This window comes from Hypanus sabinus, chromosome 3 (genome assembly GCF_030144855.1).
Source record: "Hypanus sabinus isolate sHypSab1 chromosome 3, sHypSab1.hap1, whole genome shotgun sequence".
Classification (NCBI taxonomy): domain Eukaryota; kingdom Metazoa; phylum Chordata; class Chondrichthyes; order Myliobatiformes; family Dasyatidae; genus Hypanus; species Hypanus sabinus.
In genome coordinates, this window is record NC_082708.1 from 40,511,428 (window position 1) to 40,536,341 (window position 24,914).

The following is a 24,914-nucleotide window of genomic DNA, read 5'->3' on the forward strand; positions in this document are numbered from 1 at the left end:
ACCCCTTTAAATAGATTTTTTTCATAACAGGGTATTAAGGATTATGGGGAAACTACAGGTAGGTGGAGCTGAATCCAGATCAGTCATGATGTTAATGAATGGTGAAACAGGCTCAAAGGCCAGATGACCTACTCCTGCTCCTATTTCTAATGTTCTTATGTTACCAATTAAATGAAAGTCTCTGATTGCTCAGGGCACTAAGGCCATTTGTCATTATTCCAGTTACTACACTGACTGATATTTGTTAGTTAAGGTCAAACTGAGTATCTTCAGAGATCTTCTGATTGCTATGATTTGCTGGTGCACTACAAGATGAATTAATCCATTAGTTACTCAGGCAGCGGCCTTATGACTTTGAATTGCTTTCTGTAATGTTGAAATTGAAAATATAAATGATCATACTTTTATTGTCTTATTAGATGTGCACAACCAATTTGGATTTGAGATTGGCATAGGACATAACATGCCACCAACTGAAGGTGATGACCTCACATTTTACTGCCGAGCCAATAAATTTCTATATTCAAACATTGCTTGCCGTCTTCTGAGTAAGGACAATCAGACCTCATATAATATCAGCAGTATAAGTGAAATTACCACCAAGGAATATTCAATTGCTCTGAACTTTACCATTAAAAATGTGTCTCAGAATCAGTCCGGAACTTATGAATGCACAGCCAGAAATATTATTACTCAGAAGGAGGCAATTCAGAAGCAGGAGATTTATATTAGAGGTGAGTATTAGATTATATAGTTCTTCTACTGTAAGTGGGATATAAACAATACCAGAAGTTAAATACAGTTATAGTGTGATTATAAACACTTGTTGCACGCCTTTTCCAGGTTTGTTACTTAAAATGATTCTTGAACCCAAAGAACTTAAACTTTATGCAAGAACATTCTGGAAACTTTCTCGTATTTTTGTACAACATAATTCAGTTCTAAGTCTGAACCTATGACTACTCTTTCGTGGATTACTTACTGCACAATACTATTGCTGTAAATGGCCTGTCTTCCATTATTCACAGATCTATTGCATCATGGAAATGGTAAAAGAGTCGTTAATTTATTAAGTTATATGTGCACTCTTCATGGTTCATATAATTTGGAATGTACCTAATGTAATTGAGAACAGTGAATAAAAATAGGAATAGGACACTCAGCCCTGAACACTTTTCCAGTGGACGTTCAGCCCTTAGCACCTTTTGCAGTGGATATTCAGCTCTGAGCACTATTCCCAGAGGACATTCAGCTCTGAGTACTTTTCCCAGTGGACATTCAGCTCTGAGTACTTTCCCCAGAGGACATTCAGCCCTGAGCACTTTTCCCAGTGGACGTTCAGCTCTGAGCCCTATTCTCAGAGGACATTCAGACCTGAGCACTTTTTCCAGTGAACGTTCAGCTCTGAGCCCTATTCTCAGAGGACATTCAGACCTGAGCACTTTTTCCAGTGGACGTTCAGCTCTGAGCCCTATTCTCAGAGGACATTCAGACCTGAGCACTTTTTCCAGTGAACGTTCAGGCTTGAGTACTTTTTCCAATAGTCAATAAGAAAATGGGTGATATTTTATCTCAGTACCACTTTCCTGCAAAAATGCCCCCATAATTCCTTGAATATTTAAAAACAATTGTTTGTCATTTTGAAAATGAAACAACAGAACCTCCACAGTCCTTTCAAATGGAGAATTCCAGGGATTCAAAACCTGCTGGATGAAGAGGCTTTTTCTTATCTCAGTCATGATTGAGTTTTATGATCCCTCATTCTAATAAAATGATTTAGTGGATGTCAGTGTGTGGATTGGGTTTTGGTATGAGGTTTCAGCTTGTCTTACTAGCAAAAAAGAGTTTCCAAATATAATACAAGATTTTGTGAAGCCTGGGACATAATGCTGCAGGATGAATTGCCACATATTTCCTTCAAAGTAGTTTGATGTTGGAATTACTCTTATTTTCTTGTACTGATGCTACGGTTACCAAAAATGCAAGATTCATTTGTAGAGCATCACTGAGAGCATCAGTGGGGAGCACTTTATATGAAGCATTAATGGTTCTGCAATTATCAAGGTGATGGAATGAAGTGCAGACCAGATTCCCCCTTTGCTTCTTCAAATCAGCAACCCAACATCCAGTGAAACATTGCTTGAAGATGATGTTAGATCTTAAGAACAAATTCAGAACAACCTACTCCTTCAAGTTTATTTGCTGCTAAATAGACTCCCCCATCTACAACTCTTGGCTTCTGCATTGTCTGCATTTGTTTCATCCTGTGAATTTTTGTTATTTTGCTAACGAACGCAAGCATTGCATCCGCTGTTAAGGATGTCTTCTGAAAAATGATTCAAGCATTGGTTAGTGTGTGTTTGTTTTATTAATGAAACAATGCCTGCAGTCTTCAGCAGAAAAGGATTTGAATAGCTGTTTCATATGTGTGTGTGGAGTAGCACTATGCCAGCTGGCTTCATGACAAGATGATTAGTATGTTATTCTATTTTGCATCAATTAAAGGAGGGGAGATTAATTAACAGATTGGCAATTAGTTGGCCCAAGTTCAGTTCTGCATGATTTTTTATTATTACGTGCTGGAAATCACGTCCCACTTATCTCTTTCATTGGCCATATCTGAACCACAATGTTTAAAATGTGGAGAAGAAAAACAAACTTTCCATGATTTGAGCAGTGTTGTGAATGAAAGCCTTCAAGGCACGTAGTAAAGCACATCCCGTAAAATATAGCTACTCATTTGTGGAACTGAACTGACGAAATCCAAACATGCTTGTGAACTCCTGAGCGGACTTCCTCTTTGAAAAAGTGGCACAATGCCCTGAAACTGAACTTATCTTTCACATGGGAATTGCTTTTGTTGAGGGTAGAAAAGTAAACAATGGCACTTCCACCCCTGCTGGATACCAGGTTCACAGGGAATCTGCTCATTTAAGGAGAAACCAGAGGACAGTAATTATGGGAGTTTCTCAACTAAGAATAGGACATTTTTAGTTGTGTTCCCAGTGTGACTATTTTAGGGTAAATGCTTCCAAGTATATGGGCCCAAGTACTGCATTACAAATACTGAAAATGATAGTAATAGAAAGATGAAACTTCTGTGCCTTATTTTTCTTTTTATTGATTATGTTAGCTCTCAGCATAGTTCTACAGCCTCTGGTACCTTGCCTAAGTAAACACATATTCTCATTATTGTCATTGCATTCTGTTGCTTGATAAAATTTATTTATTTAAAAATATTGGTTCTTGCTTGTTCTTGTGTACTCATTCAAAGTAAAAAATTGTACGTAGACTATTGTGCCAAACAACAGTCTTTTTAGTTCAGAAACTATAAAATTTCATCTACTCTTTCTCATTAAATTTATATGGTGAATATTTAGTACTTATGTGTCTAGTCGAAAGACATCTCAAGCTGAAACCACTTATCAGTCCTGATGAAGGGTCTTGGCCCGAAATGTCAGCTTTATATTTCTCTCCAGAGATACTGCCTGACCTGCTGAGTTCCTCCAGCATCTTGTCCGTGTTTCTTTGGATTTCCAGCATCTGCAGAATCTCCTCAGTTTGTAATTGAAAGACTTGTCTGCTCTTATTTTAATTCTAAGTGTTGCATTTTATCACATGTAGCCCGAAGAAGTCAGGATGCAAGACACAATATCCTACTTTCCTTGTATTACTATGACATGTATGTTATAATTTGTAGAAAAACTACTCTATATTATATGATGATCTCCAATTTCTAATTTTGATTCTGAGATTACAATTCCTTTGATTTCAGCTCAGCAAGCCCCATACTTGCTTCAAAACTTAAGTAACCAGGATGTGAACATCAGTAGTTCAATTACATTGGAATGTCTGGCAGAGGGAAGGCCAATGCCACATATCACATGGTACAAAAACAATCAGAGGTTACACATGGAATCAGGTGCGACTTTGACAAGAAATGAACTTGTCCATAATATGAGCTTAAAACTACACTTGGTCAATAGAGTCCCAATGTTTTGTGCAATTACCTATTTCTTTGATCTGTTAAAGTAAATTTATCTGGGTATTTGTTGCTATAGAATGTAGAACAGTAAGCCCAGAAACAGATCCTTTGGCCCATGATGTTATGCTGAACTTGAAGAGATTTACGTATGTAGAAAAACTAGTTTTCTGAGACATTACTAACATTTAGCAACATAAAGATGTAGACTGTATTGTGTAATTTTACAGTGATAATTTTATTTCTCCATACTATTGAGATTACTTTATGATTTTATAATTCTAATTGAGTTGAAATAATAGAAGAATCATTGGTATACAAAAATGCAAAACCTTTTAGGAAGAGAACTTCTCCCTTTGGTTCCCATACTACAGCTCCTGGTATCAGCTCTGCCATCAGGGGAAGGCATTAAGTAAACATTTGATATTTTCCCACAAGTGAGAGGAAATTGGTTACTGGGTCACCTCTGATTTCCAAAATTTCCGTTGACAAGCTAAAGTTTTTTTTACATATCTTATTCTTGCATTTGAAAGAACTGGGTTGAGAATCAAGAAAGAGGAGTGGATTAGAAAAAGTATTTTAACTAACATATTTAAATATTTTGAAGAGGTCCAGAAATTCAAACCTTCTCTGAATGAGCCATAACGTTTGATATTTTATTGAAACCATTTTAATGGCTTTCTTTTATAATGTTCTTTTACATAAGTATAATAAACGTTATTGTTTTAATTATATTGACCTGCAAGCTCAATAAAAAAAGAGCAGCCTAAAATTTGATAGACTATAAATTTAATTTTCACCCAATATATGAGTAAAACAAATTGAATCTAGTGCTATATTTAATTTCAGTATAATTTGCCCGATTTTGTTAAGTATAGACTAAACAGGAAGTTGTCTATTTTCCCAGTGATGATTAGGCTTTTATCACAGTGTATCTGTATCATGCAAGGTGTCGTAATATTAGTTTGTTGTCCGGGTGTTCAACTTATTGCTGTAGTAAATGGGATCTGACTATAAACAAGATAAGGATGTGTGTGGAATGTATAGTTCTAATTCCTTCTCACATATTTTGTACAAAGGTATTAATCTGGGACAAGGAAGTAGAATATTAATTATTGAAAGAGTCAAAGAAGAGGATGGAGGTTTATATCGATGCCAAGCGTCAAACAGAAAAGGCTTTGTACAGACTTCAGCTTACATCACTGTTCGAGGTAACTTACAGAAAATTGAAGAGGGATATTAAAATCATTTTATGATGCACAAAGAAATAATTGAAAGTTAGGATTCTTAATTTTAAATTTTGTTACTAATCATGGAAATACAGTGGATTCCAGTTAATTGGGACAAATTGGATCAAGTACATTTTGGCTCTATTTTGGCTGCTCCAATTATCTGGTTTCTTGAAAATTTTTAAAAGGTATAAAAAAGACAAACAATTGTTTAACTGAGGAACAAATTATTTATTTAAGCAAAATAGAAATCAGATGACAACACTACCAATATTACCACAGTACTGTACTATAAAACTGCGTATTAGCTCATCATGTTTACCGACTGAGGAGTACATCTGGCGTATGCTGGCGTGTTCTTTTGATTGACTGTAAGTAAACAAAAAAAGCACAGACACCGAGTGTAGATAATGGAATGCCTTCCTTGCCACACACACAAAATGCTGGAGGAACTCAGCAGGCCTGCTGAGTTCCTCCAGCATTTTGTATGGGCTTCTCTGATTTCCAGCATCTGCAGATTTTCTCGTTTGCCTTCCTTGCCTTCTGTTGGTTAGGATCAACCATGGATGTTGCATTCCAGCTGTCTACATGATACGCAAGCCAGGGCTGTACGCGTGCAAGGCAAGCTATAGCTCATGTAGTAGGTTCCCTCTCTCTACATAGCAGAAGCATCCAAAGGAACGGCAAAGGCTGATACTGTTTGCCACCAGCAGTGTCGCAGGACTTGCCAGTCAGCATTGAATTTAACATAGGACTGCCTTAGGGACTTTTCCGTGGAATTTACTCCCGAAGTCTTTCCCATGAGTGGGTATAGTCACAAGGCAGTTGAGGTTTGAGATCAGTTTTCCTTCTCCCAGATGAGCTGCCAACTGGATGATACACCCATCTGCCCAAAGTGACTGGTTTTAAGGAGCCAGTAACCAGGCTTTGCTCCTTCTTCTGTCAGTAGAAGCAGTTCTGTCAGGCTTAGTAGCTAAGCCACACATGAAGGCCAAGAACTGGCTTGGATGTCAGAGGCTGTTTGAGATGCGAGCCAATGGGAGCATTTACCACCCACGGCTATAACAAACTAGGTAATGTCATATTCCAACAATAAATTTCCTGACATCATGTGTAGTCAGTAGCTCAGGTTCAGTTGTGTCATCATCAATTTCCTTGTCTTCATAGCCCACTGCCCACCTAGGTGTTTTGATATAATACTTTTGACATTGCATCCCCCAATCTTCATTTTCATTGAAACATTCGAGATGATTGTCAATGCCTTAAAATTCTGCGTAGTTTCTAACTTGTTGAAGTAGTGAAATTGTTTAATTGTCACTCCCGGCTGTTTCTGGCATCTCCAAGCCTGAATGTTTTAAACCACAGTGAGCAAAGCACTGAATTGTCAGAAACTGGAATTCAATTGAAACAAAGTGGGACAGTGGAAAACAGATTGGTTGAGGACTAACCAATCATGAGAGATAGCTGATGGGGGTATATAGACCACAGACAAGACATGCCTCGGCATCATCTCCGATGAAGATGGCAGAGTTTGTCATTGAAATATTGGTTAGAATCAATCCCTGTACTTGGATGGAAGCCTGCAAAGAGTTTAAGTGGAATTTAAGAGTTTAATTGAATTATTCTGCTATTGGTTACTGGAAGAGATTGAAATGTAATTTTTTTTGAATTATTCAATTCAATTATTCAATTTTTTTTGAAGATTCAAATGGAGCATTCACACCAACACAGACTGAATGGATTATTTTGCCTTAATTTCAATGCGACTCAGTGCTTTTAACTGGACATTGATATAGAAAGTCGCTAGTTATTTTGAGTTTGATTGTTACAAATTTCTGCTCAAGGGTTTTCACCACATGGAAGTGGCAAAGTTCACTCTGCATTTAACATCATTGCTCATACAAAGGCTAATTCGGGAAAATAAATCTAAACCTGGTATTTTTCCAACACCTCCCTCCCCTTTCTTGATCTCTCTCTGTCTCTATCGCTCTAGTAGCTTATTTACAGATATCTTTTATAAACCCACTAATTCTCACAGCTACATGGACTATACCTCTTCCCACTTTGTTACTTGTAAAAATGCCATCCCCTTCTCTTAATTCCTCTGTCTCGTATCTGCTCTCAGGATGTGCTCCTTCTTCAAAGCTAGGGGCTTCTCTCCCTCCACCATCACCAATACCCTCTCCTGCATCTCTTCCATTTCACACCATTCTCCCGCCACCCTACCAGGATAGGGTTTCTCTTGTTCTCACCAGCCTCCAGCATATAATTCTCTGTAACTTCTGCCATCTCTAACAGGATTCCACAGGATCCCACTACCACGCATATCTTTCCATCTCTTCCACTTTCTGCTTTCCTCAGGGACTCCCTTGTCCATTCATCCCTCCCCACTGATCTCCCTTCTGGAATTTATCCTTGCAAGTGGAACAAGCCCTACACCATTGTTTTGCTATCTTGTTTAGCTCAACACCCCTCTAAAGCACTTTTATACTTTCAAATGCCCTCTAAAGCATCTTCATACTTGCCGATGCCCCTCCTGGGCACAATATACTTTCCAGCGCCCCCAGTAGTGTAAAAACATGTCCACCATATGCTAGCATGAGAAAAATGATTCTACTTTAAATTTTTATTTGTCTTTAAATCTAGCTGACACAGTACCTGTGCGCTGTACAGCAGCTTCGATATCAATGTGATCCTTGAGCTTGATGGTTTTTAGCAGGGGTTGAAATATCTGGTTCAAGTTGTAACAGCAAAAGCCTTAAAGTCCCAACGTGTAACAATGTCCAGGCGGTTTCTGTTTATTTGTGAGTATGTGGTTCACTGCACTGAAGCCTCTTTCAGCAAGGTAGAGGGATGGAAATGCAATGAAGAGCAGTTCAACTCTTCTCCAAAGACCAGGAAACTTTGTATGACAGTGTAGCCACTTACCACAAAAGCCGACATTTTTGAAAAGCATTTTTGCTTCTTCATCATTATAAATTTCAATAATTTCTTCTTGCAAGCTGTCTTACCCAGTTTGGAATTTCCAGATTGGTCAGATCCTTGAATCGATTCTGAAAATCCTTCTTCAAAGACTATAAGTGTAAACAGAACTCTTGCAAATCACTGTCTGTGAAAGAGAGTGCCATACTTTCCATGCAGGGTAACCGTGAGAACATTCATCTCCCAATGTTTTACTTATATATTTCCAGTTTTCTAATAAAAATGGACACTGCACTTTTTGACTGGATTGAATTGAAATGCTCACCCTGCAGTTTCATATTTAGAATGCTCATTTTGTCATACAAATTGGCTAGGTATCCCACATCTCCACGTAGAAGTTCACTCATTTCCCAAGCTCTTGTCAATTTTGAGCAATAATTCAACCACAGTGTCAAAAAGATCAAAGGAATGTTTAAGCAGCAGCCTTTTGACAGCCAATGACCTCCAGTGTGAAGAAGAAAGCATTCAAACTCATCATTATCTTGTCATAACTGGCAAAATATTCTGCTATTTAATGGATGAGCTTTAATTTTGTTGATAGAAGATATTACAAGAGTCATGCTTGAAAAAAAATTGCTGGCTGAGGTTTTTGGCTGCGAGATATTGACAATGAATTACACAATGGATTGTAAACAAACTTAGAATTTCTGTTTTCATAAATGCCCCTAAACCAGCATGGCGACCTGTCATATATGGTGCTCCATCAGTTGCACAAGATATCATGTTCCCAATTGAATACTCTATATACATTTTGAGCTTGTTGAAGATTGATTCTCCGTTGATATTGTTTATAACATTTTACAAAAGAGAATCTCTTCATAAACTTTTTCCATTTTTGATAAACCATACATATACCATTAGCAATGCCTCATTGTCTCGCACAATTGACTTATCGTTGTATCCCAAATTCTGTTTTTTGTAGCTCTGTACATAGTTGATATTCAACGTCTTCACTCATTTTGTCAATACGATGAGCTATTAAGTTATTATTTAGAGGAATTGATTTAAAAATACTGTTATCCATTCTACGAACTGTGCTGAGCATTTCTGATACAGCAGGCATTACTGATCTTTCATCAATTGTATGAGATTTTCCACACTTTGCTATCATTTTGGAAATGCTATAAGAAGCAATGAGACCACCATCAAGGTTATTTTTAGCTTTCTTGGCAAATCTCGAGTGTACAACACTTTTCAAATGCTTCTTTCATCTTCTGGAACTGAGTAATACCATAAGTAGCCTTTTCAGGGTGTCTTTTACGGAAGTGTTCCTGCAATCTTGATGGTTTCATGGCTTCATTAGACAGTACAGTATTACAAATAAGGCACATGGTGCGTCGCTGAACTGATGGGAACAGAATAAAACCATACTCCAGGTATGTAACTTCATAGTGACGCACTTCCTGTAGTTTCTGTTTCTTAGCATGATTAGAATTCAAGGCTTCACCACCTTCAGACACATAGAGATCACAATGTATGTATTTATCCATCATTAATAGGGCTGTTAAAATTTAAAAATTAACACAAACAGGGTACACCAATCAGATGCAGCCCATGGCAGTGAGTTGACATGGTTGATCAGGTCTCATGCCTCAATTTAGGGTGCTGTTTACTACATGCCCCCCCAGGAATCTTGAACTCCCCATGATGACTTTTATTTCCCTTAATGCTTCCTTAGGATACGCAACTGCCCCCTTGGGGGTAGTATAGCTTCCATTAGGAATCACTGGTCTGGAGGAACATTCTTCTGTTTGGCATCATAAATATGTATGGTTGAATGACAATAAACTGAACGAACTTGAAATTGGACAATATACTTTATGTGATTTTGCACTTTGTTATTTACCTGCAAGGCACATTTTTGGTAACTTTTACATTTTATTCTGCATTGTTATTGTTTTACTTTATTCTAGCTCAATGCACTGTGTAATGATTTGATCTGTATGCAAGACAAGCTTTTCATTGTATTTTGGTACATGTGACAAAGGTAAACCAATATGAATATCACATTTATGCTTTCTAAGGCTTCAGAAGAAAGTGGTTTCTGTTTTCTCCAATCTTTATTGCATAATTCCAGGGACAACAGAGAATTCAAACATGGAGTTGATAACCTTAACGTGTACCTGTGTGGCAGCTGCACTTTTTTGGCTCCTCCTGACTCTCTTCATTCGTAAACTCAAAAAGGTAGGACCCAGTTGTTTCCTTGGCCAAGATTTATATGACCATTTATGATGCTTGACCTTGTGTTTCAAAACCCAAGTGATTTTTGTTGTTTTTAAATACATCTGGATTATATTGGTACAGTTTACATCTTTGAGCTGCATCCAAGTGTTGTCACAGCACATGCAGGGCTTTTGAATGCACATTAGCAAATTTCCTGAATGTTATCAGGTGATCAAGATAAATTCCATTGGCATTACAGGAAAGATACTGGGATAGATAGAGGAATGGCTGATAGGCAGGAGGCAGTGAGTGCAAATAAAGAGGGCCTTTTCTGGTTGGTTGCAAGTGACTAATGGTGTTCCTCAGGAGTCAGTATCGGGACTGCTACTTTTCACATTGTTTGTCATTGATTTGGATAATGGAGTTGATGGTTTTGTGGCAAAGTTTGCAGATGATACAAAGATAGGCGAAAGGGGTAGGTACTGCTGAGGAAGCAATGGAATTGCAGCAGGGTTTATACAAATTGGAAGAATGGGCAAAAGACTGACAGCTGGAATACAGTGTTGGGAAATATATGATAATGCATTTTGGTAAAGGGAACAATAGTGTAGACTATTATATAAATGGGGAGAAGTTTCAAACATCAGAGGTGCAGAGGGACTTAGGATCCTCATGCAATCCCAGAAGGTTAATTTACAGGTTGAGTCTGTGATAAAGAAGGCAAATACAATGCTAGCATTTATTTCAAGAGGAATAGAATATAAAAACAAGGAAATAATGCTGAGACTTTATAAGATACTACCTAGGCTGCACTTGGAGTATTGTCAACAATTTTGGGCCCATATCTCAGAAAGGATGTGTTGTCATTGGAGAGAATCCAGAGGAGGTTCAGGAGGATGAATCCGGGAATGAAGGGGTGAACATATGAGGAGCATTTGGCAGCTTTGGGCATGTACTCTCTAGAATTTAGATGACTGTGAGGAGATCTCATTGAAACCTACTGAACGTTGAAAGGACTAGATAGTGTAGATGTGGAGAGGATGTTTCGTGTGGCGGGGTATCCAGAGCTAGAGGGCACAGCCTGGAAGTTAAAGGGGTGATCTTTTAGAACAGAGGGGGATTTTTTTAAGCTAGAGAGTAGTGAATCTGTGGAATGTTCTGCCACAGACTGTGGTGGAGGCCAAGTCAACTGCTATATTTAAGGCGGAAGTTGATAGTTTCTTGATTGGTTAGGGCATCAAAGGATATGGTGAGAAGGCAGGTGTATGGAGTTGAGTGGGATCCAGGATCAGCCATGATGAAATGGTGGAGCAGACTTGATGGGCTGAATGGCCTAATTCTGCTCCTATGTCTTGTGGTCTTAACAAATGTATCCATCAGCAAATTAATAGGTAAGCCAAATGGCTGCTTGATGTCTTGCATGTGTGTCTGTGGTAGTGGCTTCAGTGCTTTGAAATTAATCATGTTAAATATTGCAGTGACATGATAATGAGACCAGATTTTTAATTTTATTTTTTATGAAGAGGATAGTTCAATGGCTCTGGTGTTTAGTAGAATGAGGAAAGGTGGTCTCATTGAAGCCTACTGAATGTTGAAAGGCGTAGACTGAGTGGATGTGAAGAGGATCTTTCCTCTAGTATGTGAGTTTAGCACCTAATGGCACAGCATCAGAATAGAAGGATGTCCCTTTAGAACAGAGATGAGGAAGTTCTTTAGCCAGAAGGTGATGAATCTGTGGAAGTTATTGCTACAGAGGCTGTGGAGGTGAAGTTTTGTGTATATTTAAAGCTGCAGTTAACAGCTTAATGATTAGGATGGGTGTCAAAGGTTACGGAGAAAAGGCAGGAGAATGGGGTTGAGAGGAATAAAAATTCAGCCATGATGTAATAGAAGAGAAGACTCAATGGGCCACATAACCTAATTCTGCTCTTATGTCATATAGCCTCATGGAACTTCTGCAACACTTGGACAAAATCCTCATGGAATCATAGAAGTTTATAGCACAGAATTTGGCCCATCATTTGATGTTAGAGTGCATAAGCTAGCAGATAGCCATAAAAAATATATGGATGGACTATGTTTAGTTTCCAATAGCTCAAAAAAGTGGTTTATGACCTTTTTCCTCTATGGGAGTAGCACCTTCCCTTTGTGACTGGCAGCATGATGACAATAGAAAAGTAAACATCTCCAGAGATCATACTCCATGGCATCAGATAAGTGCATACCTTTGTCTATATTTCCTTTCTGAAGCTGAAGTCAACACAGCTGGAAGTAAGCTGTAATAGACCTTGTATTGGAGAATAATCCTGCTCAGGTGATGAAAGTTTCAGTGGGAGACCATTCTGGGAAGAGCGATTATATTTCTGTAAGTTCAAAGGTAGGTTTGGATAAGACTGGTCTTCAGGTGAAAGCACTAAACTGGGGGAAGGCAGGAAGTGGAGAAAATAGATTATAGTGGCTGTTTGGAGATAAATCTACATCCAGTGGGAATTTATTAAGGGCCATTTGGTCAACGTTCAGGAACAGCATATTCCTGTGAGGATGATAGGTAAGGATGGCAAGGTCCAGGAACTGGATAATGAGATAGTTGTAAGTTTTGTTAAAAAGAACAAGGAAGCATAAGCAAGTTGTAGGAAGTTGAAATCAGAACATCATTGAGGAATATAAAGGAAGCAGGAAAGAACTTAAACAGGGAATTATGTGGGCTAAAAGGTGCTACAAAATGCCCTTGGCAAACAGTATAAAGGAGAGGCCCAAGGCTTGTTATACCTATGTATATTAGGAGCAAATCTGGGAAAAAGTAGGTCCACTCAAGGACCAAGGATAGAATTTATGTGTGGAACCAGAGGATGTGGTTGAGGTCATAAGTGAGTAGTTTGGTATTGTATTCATCAAGTATTAGGACATAGATGATGGTGAGATCAAGAAGCCATTGTTGATATTAAGAAGAAAGAGGCATTAGGTGTCTTGAAAAAATAATAAGGTACAGAAGTCCCCATTACCTGATGGAATCTATCCCAGGATATTCAGGGAGGCAAGGAAGGAGATTGCGGAAGTCTTGACAGAGATCTCTGTATGATCTTTAGGCACACAGGTGAGGCCCATCAAGACTGGAGAATAGCCAATTTGTTCCTTAGTTTCAGAAGGGCAACAGAGACAAATAATGAAATTATAGGAGAGTGGCCCTCTTAAAAGTGGTCGAGAAAGGCCTCATTAACGATGGAACACTTCTGAAGGATAAATGAGCTCTTGCTCTACCTAGGAAATTAACTGATTTTGGTATAGTGTAGATGAAATAGGTGATCACATTAGGTCAGTTTGGGGAATAGGTGAATAATAATGGTGTACTTGAAATTGCTATTACTTCAACCAGAAATATATTCACAGTGAACAGTAGAACAGAGAGACCTAGGGGTATAAATATGGTTTACTGAAAGGGTGGTAAAAAAAAAGGCATGTGACATACTTGCCTTCATCAACCATGGTATTGAGTATCAAGAGTTGACATGCTGTATTGCATTTGTATAAAACATTATTTAGATTACAATTGGAGTATTGTGTGTAGTTTTGGTTACCTCACAATAAGAAAGATGTGATTAACCTATAAGGGTGGCAGAAAAGATTCATGATGACACCACTGAACGCGAGAGCTTAAGTTACAATGAGAAACTGGATAGATTGAAACTGTTTTCCCTAGAGTGAAGGAAGTTGAGGGGATAACCTTATAGAAGTTGAGGAGCATAGATAGGGTCACCTGTCATAGTAATTTTCCTTGGATAAGGCCAGTCTAAAACAAGAGGGTACAGGCTTAAGGTAAAAGTGGAATGATTTAAAGGAGATCTGAGGGCAGATTTTACACACAGTGGGTGGTGGGTATACGGAATGAGCTGCCAGAGTAAGTGGTAGAGGCAAGTACAATTACATTGTTAAAAACTATATGTGAAAGGTACTTGTATAAAAATAATTGTTTGAAGATAATAAAGGAGTTTAAAAATTCAGAATGTAGAGGACCAACTTCACAATCATATGTGATGTCACTTGTGATAATAAGAGAGCGAAATTCAGTATTACCGATAGGATAAAAGTTATATTAAAGGTCCCAGGAGGTATATACATTTGTGCAAAATTACAACTTATTCTAAGGCACTGGGAACAATGGTCATGTGAAAGGCAAGATGGGTTTTGAGCAACCCCCACAAAATGCTGGAGGAACAATGCTGTCTGTCTGTCTTGCTCAAGATTTCCACTATCTGTAGAATCCCTCGTGTTTAGGATGAGCTTTGAGTTTCCTTCGGAGGAAATGGAAATGGATGCCATCTGAAAGGGAAATACTAATAATGTGATGTATGGGAGACAAGATTAAACACAGACTAGGAAACTCCCATGAAAATTCACCTGTTCTTGTTAAAGATATTTAGCAATATGAATGGAAATCAGAAGAAAGGTTCATATATTTTTAAAGAGGGAAGTGCTTTGGAATATTCCATGGTTAACAGTTTCCATAAAGTGCTTTTTATTCAAATTATTTTTAAAAAGTTATGTAAAATAGTTGTGAACACTGCTTTGCATTAAGAATTGCTTAACTAAAATTCTTTACAGATTTATGATTAATTTGTTGCTGAATATCCATTCACTTTCTAAACAAATAATTGTTCTTGTTAAATAAAGTTTAACACTGAATGATTGTTTTATCCATGCCTGCTGTTTAATCAGGACAGTCTGACATGGTACATAAATTAACACTAATTAGTCCCATGAAAGATGCCATTTAATTTTGACTGGATCACACTGGCAGTTTTGTTGCAGGCTATTGAACCTTGAAGATTACTTCAGCTGAAATGCTTAATGATACAATGTTTTTCTTTCCAACTGCTAACCATTAAGATAATGTGTGCTGGCACAAAGACTATACGAGACTCACAGACAAATGTGGATGGCCTTATAAATGTTTTCTCATGCTTTGGTTTTCCAGCCTAGATTTGCAGAAATAAAAACTGACTACCTGTCAATCATAATGGATCCTGATGAAGTGACACTTGATGAGCAATATCTCCCCTACGATGACAATAAATGGGAATTTCCTCGAGACAGACTGAAGCTAGGTATGAGCACAAAATTGCAATGCTTGCTTTGGAGTATGTGGTAACACAAACTGGACCTTTGTAATTCTCAATTGACAACATTTTTTCTTAATAAATCTTAAGTAATAATAACAAAATCCTTCTTTGCTAAGTAATCTACATAGGTACAGAATAAACCATGAAAACCACATTCTTGCATTATCTGTACCAGAAGTCCAAATATCAAGTTTTCTTTCCAATTTCACTTTTCAGTTTACTCCACTGGGCAGAATAGGCCTTAGTGTGATGCAAATTATGCAGCTGCAAAATTCAGTTTGGTAATGGATGATTTGGATGCTGAGGATGGTTAACTCGTTCAATAGCAGCACCTGGGACATGCGCACTCATTCGTGATAAGTGTTAATCTAGGTGCTGAATTGGAGAGGACTGGGCAGATTTTAATGTCTGTCTGCATCCAGAAAGAAATTGGCCCCGCATCTTTCTTGGACAGTTAGATCTTATGGTGCATAGACCCATGGATTGAGTGTTGCCATAGTCAAAATGTTTCTTGAATAAAGAACGGGAGGGAGAAATCCAGTATTTTCTGGAGCAGTGGAGGGTGAGGGGAGACCTGGAGGAGGTTCATAATATTATGAGAGGCATAGATAGAATGGACAGATAGTATCTTTTCCCAAGGTTGAAATGTCTATCTAATACCAGAGGACGTGTTTTTAAGATGAGAGGGGGTCATTTCAAAGGTGATATGAGGGACAGGATCTTTACACAGAGAGTGATGGGTGCATGGAATGACTTGCCTGGTGTTGTGGTAGAGGCAAATACACCAGGGATTTTTAAGAGACATTGAATAGGCATATGAACGTGAGGGAAATGGAAGAATGTGGATACTGTGTAGGCAGAAAAGGTTTGTTTAGTTAGCCATTTAATGGGCTTGGCACAACCTTGTGGGCTGAAAGACCTGTTTCTGTGCTGTTGATGCACTATCAATAACTCTCGGAGACGGGAGGTGAATGATAGGCTTTTATTAGCAGCAAAATGGAGCACAGCATCTGGAAGACTGAGGGAGGAGCAGTGCCTCCAATCGCCTTTATACAGGGGTCTGTGGGAGGAGCCACAGGAACAGTCAGCAGGGGGGCGTGTCCAGACAGGTAAACATAGTTTACCACGTTCACTCCCACTTTGTTTTAATAGAGATTCCCCACAGGGCAAAGTTTCTTACAAGTATATTTGCAGGTTAAGTCAATCAGGCGGTCAAGTCTGTCGCTGCGATCTGCGTAGCACCGGTGACGGTGGTTGTGCTGGCTCTGGCCTGACTTGAGGTGCCAGCCCGTTAGGCGTCAGTAATCACTCATGCGTTTGCATGGCGCCCGGTATAGGAGTGTCATGAGGAGTCTGTGTATGGCTCAGTGTGTGCGGTGTCTCGTGGGTATGTACATCGGTGGGTACGGGGTTCATAGTCACCGTGGAGTGTTCGGGGTAGGGGTCTGGTGCTCCTGCGGGCGCCAGGTCGCGGATGGAGACTGTGTCCTCCCACCCATCAGGTAAGACCACGTAGCACCGGCCCTGGAGACGTCAGCCAAGCCGTTAGGGTGGTCCCAGTGGCAGACTTCCTGGAAAAAGAGAAAAGTCGCTCATGAGGGGTGGCATTGGTGAACGTGCATAACAGGAAGTGGATGGAGTGGAGCGCCTCGGGGAGGACCTCTTGCCAGCAAGAGACCGGCAATCCCTTTGACCTGAGGGCTAAGAGTGTGACCTTCCACACAGTGGCTTTCTCCCTCTCCACCTGTCCATTCCCCTGGGGATTATAGCTTGTGGTCCTACTAGTAGCAATACCCCTAGCCAGCAGGTAGTTTAGGACCCTCTATCACTGTGGATATAGCAGGGATATCTGAACAGAGTGAAGAGCTGGCGCAGGGCTTTTGTGGTGGATGTGGCAGTGGTATTGGGGCAGGGGATGGCAAAGGGGAACCGCGAGTACTCGTCGATTATGTTGAGAAAGTACACATTGCGGCCAGTGGAGGGAAGGGGGCCCTTAAAGTTGACACTCAGTCGCTCAAAGGGGCGGGTGGTCTTGATAAGTTGTGCCTTGTCAGGACGGTAGAAGTGCGGTTTGCACTCAGCGCAGACTTGACAGTCCCTGGTCATCGTCCTGATTTCCTCAAGGGAGTAAGGCAGGTTCCGGGCTTTCACGAAATGGTAAAGTCGGGTGACCCCGGGGTGGCAAAGATCTGCATGGAGGGGATATAGCTGGTCGAGCTGTGCGCTGGCACACGCTCCCAGGCCAGTACAGGATGTCATAGTTGTAGGTGGAGAGTTCTATTCTCCACCACAAAATTTTATCATTTTTGATTTTGCCGCGCTGTTGGTTGCTAAACATGAACGCAACCGAGCGCTGGTCGGTCAGCAAGAACCTTTTGCCGGCGAGGTAGTGCCTCCAGTGCCTAATAGCTTCCACTATGGCCTGGGCTTCTTTCTCCACCGCGGAGTGCCGAATTTCAGGGCCTTGAAGGGTACAAGAGAAGAATGCTACCGGCCTTCCTGCCTGATTGAGGGTAGCAGCCAGCGCAAAGTCAGAGGCGTCACTGTCTACTTGGAAGGGAATGGTCTCCTCCACCGTATGCTTCATTGCTTTGGCAATGTCCCCTTTAATGCGGCTGAAGGCCGCGCGGGCCTCAGCAGAGAGGGGAAATGCGGTGGACTTGATGAGGGGGTGGGCCTTGTCTGCGTAGTGAGGGACCCATTGGGCGTAATAGGAAAAGAAGCCCAGGCACCGTTTGAGGGCTCTGAGAGTGATGGGAAGAGGGAGTTCCAACAGGGGGCTCATACGGTCGGGATCAGGGCCAATGACCCCGTTCTCCACGACATACCCAAGGATAGCAAGTCGGGTGGTTCTGAACACACACTTGTCCCTGTTATAGGTAAAGTTTTGGCCGCTTGGAAAAATCATTGGAGGTTGGTGTTGTGATTCTGCCAGTCATCACTGCAGATGGTGATGTTATTCAGATATGGGAGCGTGGCCTTCAGTTGGCACTGATCCACCATCCGGTTGATTTCCCTCTGGAAGACAGAGACACCATTTGTGACACCGAAGGGGAAGTGCAGGAAGTGATAGAGCCTGCTGCCCGCCTCGAAGGCAGTGTAGGGGCGGTCCTCCAGGTGGATGGGGAGCTGATGGTAAGCGGATTTCAGGTCTATGGTTGAGTACACCTTGTACTGAGCTATCTGATTGACCATATCCGCGATGCAGGGTTGTGGGGTACGTGTCAAGCTGCATAAACCTATTGATGGTCTGGCTATAGTTCACGACCATCCTATTTTTCTACCCGGTCCGAACAACAACCACCTGGGCCCTCCAAGGACTTGTGCTTGGCTCAATGATCCCCTCCCTGAGTAGCTGCTGCACCTCCCACATAATGAAGGCCCTGACCCCCGCGCTGTACCTCCTGCTTTTAGTCGCCACCGGTTTACAGTTGGGGGTCAGGTTGGCGAACAGCAGTGTGGGAGGGATCTTGAGGGTGGAGAGGCTGCAAGTGGTGTCAGTAGCGTGGCTGTTGGCATGGTGTTGGGTGGGATGTGCGGGTCGGTGTGTGTGTGTGGTCAGTAGCGGGGTATATGACGAAGTCCCACAGAACTGAGGATTTCTGACAGTGATTGGTGGGTGACGCCCGTCATACTCCATTGTCACACTTTTCAGGTGGCTCTGGAAGTCAAGCCCTAATAGCACAGGGGCACACAGTTGAGGTATGACCAGTAATGCAAAGTCCCGATATTCTGTGCCCTGCACCACCAGTGTCACTACACAACCCACCCGGATATCTGTGGAATGTGATCCAGTAGCCATGGTGTCCCTCTGGTTTACCGGCTGTGTCACAAATCCGCAGCGTTGCACTGTGTCCGGGTGAATAAAACTCTCAGTGCTGCCTGTGTCAAACAGGCAGCTAGTCCTGTGCCCCTCCACCAGGATGTCCATCATTGACCTTGTGAGCTGGTGGGGAGTGCTTTGATTGAGGGTCACGGAGGCCAGAGTTGCATCGCTGTCTTGGTGCCTGGTAAGCACCCGTGGGTCAGAGGCGGGGCGAGTTTGTGCCGAAAAAGATGGCCACCCCCATGCCTCGCACGCGGCGGGCAGGCAAGATGGCGACCCCCATGCCTCACACGCGGCGCTGCTCAACCCCACTGGTGGATTGGACTTATAGGTCTTGGCGAAGTGGCCCTTCTTTCCGCAGCTGGAGCAGGTCGCTTCTCGGGCCAGGCAGCGTTTTCAGGGGTGCTTTTCGAGTCCGCAGAAGTAACATTGCGTGGACTTGTGACTGACAGCAGCCATAGTCGACTTGCTGGCGGGTTGCGGGGACTTCACAGACTCGCGACTGGCAGCAGCCGAGGTCGATTCGCTGGCGGGTTGCGGGGTCTGCGGCGTTCATGGGGCCAGCGGGAGATCGCGCGCCTGGACAGCGACAGCATTGTGCAGAGCAGCCTCCAGCGTGTCAGCCAGCTCGATCGCCGAATGTAAGATTGGCGTGTTCCAGCAGCCGCTGGCGCACGTACACTGACCTGATCCCCGTAACAAAGGCGTTTCTTACTAGCAGCTCCGCATGCTGTTCTGCCGTCAGTCCCCTGCAGTTGCAGGCCCACACGAGTGTCTGTAGGGCCCGGACAAACTCAGCGCTTGACTCTCCGGCCTGCTGCTGCCGTGTCGCTAAGCGATGTCTTGCTTAGACGGTGTTCACTGGCCGCCGGTACTGTCTTTTGAGGGCATCCATCGCACCCCGGTAGTCCATTTGGTCTCTGATCGTGGAGTAGACCCTTGCACTGACTCTGGAGAGGAGAACCCTGCACATCGTGACAGGGTCAGTCACATGAATCTCCCCCAGGTACGATTCGAAGCATGCTAGCCAGAGTTCGAAAGCGTCGCCCAGCTTCTTGGGATTGAGGGTCGAGATCCAATCTGCCAGGTTATAAAATGCTCTCCATGTTTTAAAATTGCTGCTAATAAAATTGATGTACCATCAATAACTCTCCGAAACGGGAGGTGAACGATAGGCTTTTATTAGCAGCAAAACGGAGCACGGCATCTCGGAGACTGAGGGAGGAGCAGTGCTTCCAATCACCTTTATCCAGGAGTGTGTGGGAGGAGCCACAGGAGCAGTCAGCAGGGGGCGTGTCCAGACAGGTATATGTAGTTCACCACAGCTGTACTGTTCTACGTTCTAACTGATTTCAGCCTTTGTTGACCATGGCATCTGCTTTGGATGGTGTCTTAACTCAGTAAAAATATTGATTGAGGCTGGGACTGAACTGATCTGTTGGCAAAACATAAAACCATAAGGCCATAAGACATAGGAGCAGAATTAGACCATCTGGCCTATTGAGTCTGCTTCGCCATTCGACCATGGCTGATCCTTTTTTTCTCTCCTCCTCAACCCTAGATCCCGGCCTTCTCTCCATAACCTTTGATGCCATGTCCAATCAAGAACCTATCAATCTCCATCTTAAATACACCCAACGACCTGGCCTCCACAGCTGCCTGTGGCAACAAATTCCACAAATTCACCACCCTTTGGCTAAAGGAATTTCTCTATAACTCTGTTTAGAAAGGGTGCCCCTCCTATCCTGAGGCTGTGCCCTCTTGTCCTAGACTCTCCCACCATGGGAAACATCCTTTCTACATCTACTCTCTCTAGGCTTTTCAACATTTGAAAGACGTGGTCCCAACACCGACACCTGCAGAACATTACTAGTCAATGGCAGCCAACCAGAAAAGGATCCTTTTATTCCCATTCGTTGCCTCCTACCAGTCAGCCAATGATCTAAAAGTGATCAGATATCTGTTTATGTGGAGTTGACTGTATTTTGAATTATTTTTCTCAAACAAATCCTTCACTTGGTTCCTGATGTTGTTTTAGATGCAAAGCTCAAAACACAAGTTAAACTAAAATCGGAACAGAGAATTCCAAAGCTCTTTATTGTTTGAATCTGATGAATTGCTCTCTGAAATTTATGAATTTACGTGCCACAAAAGCATTTAGAGAAAATCCTTCAGAGAAGCAAACTGGATTGTGGAGGCAATGTTTGCTCCCGTTTTATTGTCTGTTTTATTGGCACCAAGAGCACCGATTGTAGAGCAAATTTTGCCTCTGAAGATGTCCCAAAGTTTTTTAAAATAGACATCATATGAATTCAGACAATTTACACCTCTGCCATCCATCTGATTTTTCTGAAAAGGCTGGAAAAGGAAATTTGTTCCAGAAACAATAAAATGAGACTTACTAATTGATTTCCTTGTATGATCATTATTAACTCAACTGCAGTAGTCATCTATAAGGTTTTCTTTTTATTAAACATTTGCTACTTATAGGTTGGAAATGAACTCAGTCTCCGGCCAAAACAAATTGAAACTTCCAAATACATCAATTTAAATATTGAATTTTTTTTTACACATATCAAATCCCAAACTCACCAGTCTTTATAAAACCAGCTTTTAGACTTGGCTCTTTGCCAATGGAACTTAGGGTCAAAAATGAAATACCACAAATATTTAACAATGTATACCATGATATTTAAATTCCATTTGTTTTTATAGTGATGTTCAAGGTACATACTGTGATCTGTTGAAAACAATACTTCATTACTTACATTTCCATATCTCTGTTACATACTGGATGAAACTCGATAAAAATTAAGCTAATTTGCATTACTGTGATATATATCCAACAATGATTATTTCATTGTTGATTTTAAAGAGAACGGGAATAATCTTGTTATTAACTACCCTGCTTTTCTTGATCTGTAGGTAAAATACTTGGCCGTGGGGCTTTTGGGAAGGTAGTGGAAGCTTCTGCTTTTGGGATCAATAAATCAGCCACATGTAAAACAGTTGCCATTAAAATGCTGAAAGGTATTTTGTCTTTAATATTTAAAAACTGCTATAATGAGTGCCACAGCTTAAAATCCCAGCTGATTTAACAACATATCCTTGACAATCATAGTCATAGAATTATAGGACCATACTGTACAAAACCAGGCCCTCAGCACACCATGTCTCTGCTGACCATCAAGCAACCGTTTACACTAATCCTTTTTGTTGTTTCTGCTCTCATTCTTTTCAACTTCCACACTGAGATTGTACTGCCCACTTGTGCACCAAGGACAATCAATTAACCTACCATCATGCGTGTCTTTGGGGAGCGGCAGAAAGCAGGAGTACCAGGAAGAAAGCACAGGGGCAGCATGTAAGCTCCAAACAGACAGTGCCAGAATGTGGGCTGCTAGAGCTGTGAGGCAGCACCTCTAACAGCAATGCCACTGTACTGACCTTTTGTCTCATCAGGCCACTATTGGGTAGATTTTAAAATTAAAAAGCAGAAATTTTGTTGTCCAGTATTTTAGCCCCAAGATTCCCATGGTTGAATTGACAAAAATAAAGATGATTTTAGCATTGATCCTGCAGGATTTTGTTTTATCACTTAATTAGTACAGACTTTATTGATGCAGATGACAACCAATTTGCACTCATAGAGTATGCCTGTCTCCAGGGTATCCACCAGAAGAGTGTGGTGGATGGTGTGTGCCACCTGTGATACTTAAAAAAAATCTCTCTTTATTTATGAAAAATGGTACTGTCAATGATAGTATGTTGTTATGCACATTAGACACCGCAGGGCCATGCCCATTTCAAATGTAGGAACTTCCAGTTTTCAAGGGCCTTTTCTTCACTTCTCTCCCTAACCACCACTTATCCATTTGGGGTTCACTGACTTTGTACACTTACAAGACATCCAGAAAGATTTTGTTTGGTTCCCCAAGGTTCTCATGGGGATCCTGTCCATCTTCCACAGTAGTCATAGTAAAAAAAACTGTTGAAACCCTGTTGAATTATGCATACTGTAGTAAAAGGGAATGGAACAGATAAATGAATCTGTAAAATAATAAATGCTAGTTCTGTCATTAAACAACTGGAACATTATGGAATTATTCTAAATCCTTCTGTGAATATTTTGTAATTGTATTTAATGTGCTTGTGTACAGTAATAAAGCCTTTGCTTGTCTATATTTTCATTAAATATATTGAAAATTATATAATTTGTGATTACTATTCTAAGTTGTTTAATAATAATTTCTTTTTAGAGGGGGCCACAGCCAGTGAACACAAGGCTTTAATGTCCGAACTAAAGATCTTGATTCATATTGGAAACCACCTAAATGTGGTGAATTTATTGGGAGCATGCACCAGCCATGGAGGTTTGTAACCTTACGACTCCCATGCCAGTATAACGGGATTTAATAGCACAGAGCAATATGTTTATTGGTATTTCTTTGAAGTATTAGGTTACTTATGATTTAAAATAACCACGTGATCTAAAAAAAGCAAGGAAAACTCAGATGCCAAAAACCAGAAATAAAAATAGAAAATGCTAGATATTCGTAAGGCCAGGAAATGTCTGTGGAAAGCTGAAGAGTTAACATCTAATGTGATGACCTTTCATATGAACAATTTCTATAAGGTCAATGACTTGAAAAATTCTTTCTAGTAAGAGTATGAGGATAATTAGATGAAGAAAATGAAAGGATGTATGGAAACAATGATCAGGGTTATTGTTAGTAGCTGCTTCAATCATCCCCAATATTTGGATACTGCCATAATATTCAAAGGCATGGATGGCATATAATAACAAATCTAAAGCTATTTGATTGTAACCCTGTTCTTGCTACTGTATATCATGTGATCATCCTGCAAAAACAGCAATACCTACTGCCAGGAATACCTTAAAGATGAAAAAATCTGCAAATGCTGGAAATCCAAAGCAACACACACAAAATGCTGGCATTTTGTCAGGCAGCATCTATGCAAAAGAGTAAACAGTCGATGTTTTGGGCCGAGACCCTTCATCCTCTTTTCCATAGATGTTACCTGGCCTGCTGAGTTCCTCCAGCATTTGGTGTCTGTTGCCAGAATTACCTTGCTGGCTGACTAAATTATGACCCTAAGTTTACCATCTGTCAAAACTTTCAAAAAATTCATTTGTCTCCAATATTTATAAATATTCAAAAACCATTAAAGGCTGTCAGAAATAATTATGTTTGAATGTTTTACAATATAAAACTCATAAAACTCCACAATGTACTGAAAGCAATTAGATTAATAGAAGTCAACCCAATTAATTTCAAAACAATTGAAATTATCTGTCACTCAACAATCTTCCCTGGAGCTGTTCCTCTCGAATGAAATATATGTAATCAGTGAGGGTGTGCCCAATCTAACCTGGTGCTTGCTCAGCAGGTAGATATCCCAATGTAACTTCAAGGAAATCGGAGGAGGTTGGACCTCCACTGCCTAACTCATAAAGGAATCAAATGTGCTTTGGATTGTCAATCTGTCCCTTCCTGCAAAAAAAATGTGCAACACCACTCCAAGCAAGTTGTTCAGATTCACATCAGATTAATTTATTTACCACACATACATCGTAACACACAGTGCTCTCA

General features: G+C 40.9%; 1 protein-coding gene across 2 annotated transcripts in view; it reads left to right on the forward strand.

Annotated features, from left to right (window-relative positions):
• flt1 (fms related receptor tyrosine kinase 1) overlaps positions 1–24,914 on the forward strand; it is a 171,100-nt gene that overhangs the window by 92,131 nt on the left and 54,055 nt on the right. For both annotated transcript variants that reach the window (XM_059964134.1, XM_059964133.1), the window contains exons 13-19: positions 420–734; positions 3,776–3,922; positions 5,062–5,193; positions 10,271–10,377; positions 15,329–15,458; positions 22,225–22,329; positions 23,559–23,672. In XM_059964134.1, coding sequence (XP_059820117.1) covers positions 420–734; positions 3,776–3,922; positions 5,062–5,193; positions 10,271–10,377; positions 15,329–15,458; positions 22,225–22,329; positions 23,559–23,672 — 1,050 coding nt within the window. The remainder of the gene's footprint in view (positions 1–419; positions 735–3,775; positions 3,923–5,061; positions 5,194–10,270; positions 10,378–15,328; positions 15,459–22,224; positions 22,330–23,558; positions 23,673–24,914) is intronic.